Raw genomic sequence first — 5461 nt, 5'->3', positions numbered from 1 at the left:
GACCTACCAAACTTTTACGCATTTCAAATGAACTACCGTGACAGGTGAGGCTCCGAAAAGTTGTACGCTAATTTTATGCATTAAAATCTGTCGCCTCGTGGGCTGGAAGGTAGACGGTCAAACGGTAAACGATGCTAAATGCCAAATGCTTTGAAACATGCTTTTGCTGGGCATTCGTCTACTTCCACCAAGCCGACCAGTAAGGCAGTAAGGACAAAACAACCGGATTACACCGGCCGTTCGGTGTGAGTGTCACAATAAATCAAAGACATTTCCACAGCTGCCATCGTTTCCCAGCGATTGCCGCGGGTACGACGATGATGGCCACAAGATGGAAACTGGGATGTATGGTTTCCCCGAGTGACGTAAAATACGATGATCGATATTTGCATTCGCAGCCCCCGGCTTGACCACCCCCTTGGCCGCATCCTTGCATTCGTTCGGTTCGGAGAGGGGATTAGGATTGGAAAGAATTGTTTGAAAAGAAAGAAACGACCGAGGGTACCGAGAGAAAATAACAATCATAACAAAATCGAATCCATCATCAGCCGAATCGTTCAGGCGAGTATAAAAGAGTACGCCGGACACTGGAGCTGCCATATTCGATCGTGTGCAGTGCTCCAGTGCTTGTATCAGTGGCAGCAAAAGTAGTACAATCTTGTGAGTCCCAACCGTCCCAACAATGATTGCGCACAGGTGAGGATTCGTGCATTCAGGACCTTCTGGGGGTACGGACGGTGCTCAACACGTGGTCACTCTTTTTCTGATTTCTTTCGGAAGATCAACCCGACAACATCTAGTGGTGAAGTTGTTCCTGCTGGTCGTGCTGTGTGCAGTGCTGCTTCCGGTTCCGGGTGCGTCGCAGGTGACGTTCTCTCGTGATTGGAATGCCGGGAAAAGAGCGGCATCGGATGTTCCAGGCGGCAATGGCGAGTGCGCTGCAATCTGGCATGCCGTAACGGTGAGTAGCTGGACGAAAACATCTTGATTATCCATATGGTTTTGCTGTTTTGATAACGGAGAATAGTAGCAACGTTTAATCAATTAAAATTGGAATTTCATATTTTTTCTTAGCACCATTTTCTGTTCTCGAATGTATCTTTTCAAGTAGTAATTCTTAAGGAATTTTTTTCAATTATTTTGTGATGAATTTGAGAGTGTCTGTGACAAAACAAAGGCATAAAGTAGTGTACAGGGTGAGGCAAAAAACTGCAACACATTTAAAACGCCATATATTTTTCATTTTTGTTTGGAATTTTTTGAGTAAAACCAAAAAATGTCGGGAATTTCATAAACTTTCAGAATCAGTTCAGTTTTCTATGGTATGTTACTGTTTGGGTGAATTATGATCTTGAGACGGTAGAAGAAACCATCGCTCGTTGCCCGCAGAGTGCTTTGTGGTATTTTGGCTCATTCTTAGAGAAGCGTTTGCATAAACTGTTCAAAACTATGTCATTTTTTAGGACTAACCTTGCCCTTCAAAATACCGCAAACGGAGAAGTCCTGCGCTTTTTGCGCCCATAGATATTGACGGTCAATGAGACATGAAATGAGACATGGTCTTATGTCTCGGTTGGTTTGAGGGTAGATACAGAGTCCTTTTGGAATTTCCAGGCCTTTCTCATGAATTGTTTGCATTACTAGGACTGCAATGAACCTTTTAATAGCTTTAGAAACATTAATTTGTTGATTTATCTCGGATCCACCGAACGAAAATGTGCGAATAATGTGAAAAATTGCGTGTTATCGCATCTCAACCCATTATCAACCCGGTTTATGCGTCGTGGTGGCCAGCCGAGAGTGTAAATTATCAGCTGACTTTCCTGGAAACTAAATCCCATATTTTTTTTCGTTTAAAAACTACAGGATAACGAATGGTTTCTCATCAAAGAAAACAAAGTTCAGAATTTCATCAATTGCGGCCAAGCGAAGCAAGGCCTCTTCACGGTCTCAAGACCATAATTCCTCCAAAAAGTAACATACCGTAAAAAAAATAACTGATTCTGAAAGTTTATGAAATTCCCAACATTTTTTGGTTTTATTCAATAAAATCCTAACAAAAATGAAAAATATATGGCGTTTTAACTGTGTTGCAGTTTTTTTGCCTCACCCTGTATATAAAATGTGATGATAATAATTTCAACAAAATTTCTCACTTTTACTTAACTTTATATAAAGCATTCAAGTTCTTAGTGCCCTTAAAATGGCAATTGGGAACGTGCCTTATCTTCGGTCTTAGGGAGCTTATTTTTAAATTTTAATTTTGGCCATCCACGTCTTCCAAGTCGTTCGAACAATCCCCAAATGCTGATGAGAGATTGTATGTTTTTTTTTTAGTTGGTATCTTACGGACGGAGCCGAGCGGATTAGATGGATAGAGGAAGATAGAGTACAATCAGTAGAGGGATCAGTAGAGCATTTCCTCCTGCCCCAGGGACCCCTATACCGGGGGTGCTCGGTGTTTAAACCTAATAACTTAAGCCAACATCATCAGCATCACGATCAGCGAGCTCAGGTCATTTTTCCTCGTTTTCGGGTTGATTTTCGTTCGCTTTTTTTGTTTATGTTTCGCCGATTAATCAATTAGTAATTAGTAATTTGGAGTAAAGGGTATGTGTGGTGGTGAGTGTGTGGCGAGGTGAGAAAGGGAAGGGGAGAGCGAGAGAGAGAGAGAGACGGCGATATGTTTGTCGAGTTGACCCACTCGTTCGAGTTGACCCACTCGAGTTGATCCAGCGAACAGAATGTGTGACACCTAGGTAGCGCTAGTGTGCTTAACTAAAAGCGCCCTCTAGGTGTCACACAGCAAGATAACCGAAAACGACGTGGGGGGTAGGGCACCGAAGATAGTATTATGGTGAGTTTGGTGGGTTTGGTGAGTTTGGTGAGTTCGGGCGGTGGTGAGTTTGGTGAGCAATCCGCTTAAATCAGCCTGAATGTAGGCACACACGGCATGTAGGCGCAACACATCGCCCTACCGCCCCTGCGACCCCGCCACGCTCATCACCCCAGCCCCAGGCAGCTCAGTCGGCTGAGTCGTAAACGAGCGCCCCGCACCGATCGGTGGCCTCCGTGCACCACACAGCGACCCGAATCGGGCTCGAAGCTGACTCGGGTGTTCCGGTCCTGAACCTGAACTTCCGGCCACCGTTCGGAGCCGTGTTCTAGCCGCGGGATGGTGGTTGCGGCTTATCGGCGAAGGATGTTCTTGGCCTCGGCCAACAGCGATATCGTGTCGCGTAGCTCGGAGGCAGCAAGTCGTCGGTTTGTGGCCCACAAGCGTAAGAGACCAAGAGAGGCGTCTCGCCGGTGGCAGTGGATGGCCGAACGGTACGAACGGTGGAGATGGCATCTGCAAGAGGAAGGGAAGCGTGTGTGATGATGATTGAGCCACCAGCCCGGTTTCGCCCCGCGTGACCTCAAAAGTCGGTGTGATCCACGCGCTCTCATTCTTCAGGCATACCATCTTGGCGCGGATGTCCGTCGCCGAGAAGAATGCAACGTTCGGAGCAAACGGATTCTGTCCAACAACAGGCCGAATCCCTGCGGGACGGACAGGCCATGCAGGTGTGGCTTCATGCATACGGCCTTGGCTAGCTGGCCGGTCGTTGTTAGAAACCACGCATCCCGTTCGTTGCCACAGTCCAACGAGAAGCGCGGCATTTGCAGCGCCGTGCTGGAACGGGGGCATCGCGGAATGGCTGTCGCTGTCGCTCGATGCGCCGCACCGAGGCAGGTGCACTTGGCTATGTGCTCCTCAAAGGCGGCCATACTCTGCACACCGTGCTCTTTGGCCTCACGAGCCAGATAGAGGAGCATGTGGCAGTGGTAGCTGGTGCCTTGCTGTTCCGGATCCTGCTGCTCTGGCTGCTTCAGGTGCCTGCTGCTGGCGGGCAGATTGAATGCCGTCGCATCCATGGCCCAACCAGAGCTTCAGGAACAGCTCGAACATGGCGGCCGAGAAGTGGTTCTCAAAGGCAGTCACACCCACTACAAATGCAAAGCCTAGCTCTTTCCGCGTCAGCGTGTCTAGGTTGGCATGTTTTATCTCAGCGAGCATCTCGGTGGGCAAACACCGAGACGCTGCCTTGATGCACTTGAGGAGCCGCTGATTCTTCTCACATCAATCGAGCCAGCAATTATATTAGCAATTTATTCCAATTTATTATCTCCCCAGAAAAACATCCAGCACCTTACGCTGTGCGAGACACGTGCACTGTTGAAGTCCATGCAGACGGATGATTCCTCGATCGAGACCAACAATGGCAACAACTTACCGATATTCGCCAATACTCACATCTAACTTGGAGCACACGATATGGAACCTGGGAATAGACTGATCATCGACCGCAACACCATGGCTGACGAACTGAAAAACCGGAATGTTTGCTGTAAACTGTGTCGTCGTTTTGGGCCTATTGTTTCCTCTTTTCCTGCGCGATTCCTCCGATAGTATGATTTAATTTCCATTGATCTGTGTAACCTGCCGATGCCGAAGACGAAACGCCCCGAAATCATTAGAATCCCCTTTTCCACTCGTCCCCTTCCCGTAAGTGTCCTGTATGTAGTTCGTACTGGGAGATGTGTAAAAACCAAACCAACATCCGGCACAACAAAAGATTACTCTGAAGGTACGAAAGCGAAACGAGATAAATAAAAAAAAAGTGCAACAGAAGAACGGTAGAATAACAATGACAGAAAAAAAGGTTTAACCCGTGTGCTCAACAACGATCTCGGGCTCGCTAGACTTCTGGATTAGTCAGCCGAATGCCGAAAAGTGATGGTTTCTCACGTTCCATACTACAGAGGAGAGGAGTTGATCCTCTTGACGATCCTGCGGTACGCTGCTGTGTCTCCGTTCGCCGTCGTCAAGTGACCGCGGTTGGGTCAAGAGATGCAGCGAATGAATTGTTAATTAATTTCTAGTAGCATAATATTTACTTTTCTCACCCACTGACTGGCGAAGGCGGCAGTCTTGCGGACACCTCTTGTGGTAGCGAGAGTTCTTTCCTCTTAATTTTTAAAGTTATTTACCTTTTTCAAACAGCTAAGAAACGCTCTAACATGATGTCAGTTTTATGATTCAAACACATCATGATCAATTATTATAAATCAAATTCAATTCTCATTCTGTGGCATCCTGGCTGCATGTCTGATTTGGTAAAAGCGATACGAACCCATCAGGCACGATGAGTGTTAATGAAGATCACATTAGCGGATCGGAAATGCTACCGCACGGCGATGAAGAGTCGTTTGTTTGAAACCTACACCAAGTGGAACGGTTCCCTTTGGTGATTTGACTTGACTCACTCTCTCGCGTCCATCATGCCAGCCAACAGATCGTTCTGGTCAACATGGCCCAGGAATGTGGGTTCTTCTGGAAAGCTAAAGCTCACACCGGCCTACTCATCGTTGGTTCATCGTTCAACGAGACCGACAAACTTAACCATCTGCCGGTCAG

The 5461-nt window shown here is 47.1% G+C and overlaps 1 protein-coding gene across 1 annotated transcript; it reads left to right on the top strand.

The window, feature by feature from the left end:
• The first annotated feature begins 609 nt into the window (after nucleotides 1-609).
• On the top strand, nucleotides 610-4691 carry LOC126569342 (adipokinetic hormone/corazonin-related peptide-like). The gene is made up of 3 exons (XM_050226363.1): nucleotides 610-696; nucleotides 781-961; nucleotides 4178-4691. The coding sequence occupies exons 1-3, from the start codon at nucleotides 683-685 to the stop codon at nucleotides 4301-4303; spliced, it is 321 nt and encodes a 106-aa protein (XP_050082320.1). The 5' UTR covers nucleotides 610-682; the 3' UTR covers nucleotides 4304-4691.
• Nucleotides 4692-5461: the final 770 nt, after the last annotated feature.

Source organism: Anopheles aquasalis, chromosome 2 (genome assembly GCF_943734665.1).
Source record: "Anopheles aquasalis chromosome 2, idAnoAquaMG_Q_19, whole genome shotgun sequence".
In the NCBI taxonomy this organism is placed as follows: domain Eukaryota; kingdom Metazoa; phylum Arthropoda; class Insecta; order Diptera; family Culicidae; genus Anopheles; species Anopheles aquasalis.
Note: the sequence above shows the minus strand (reverse complement) of the source record. Positions and strands in the feature narration are given on the sequence as shown.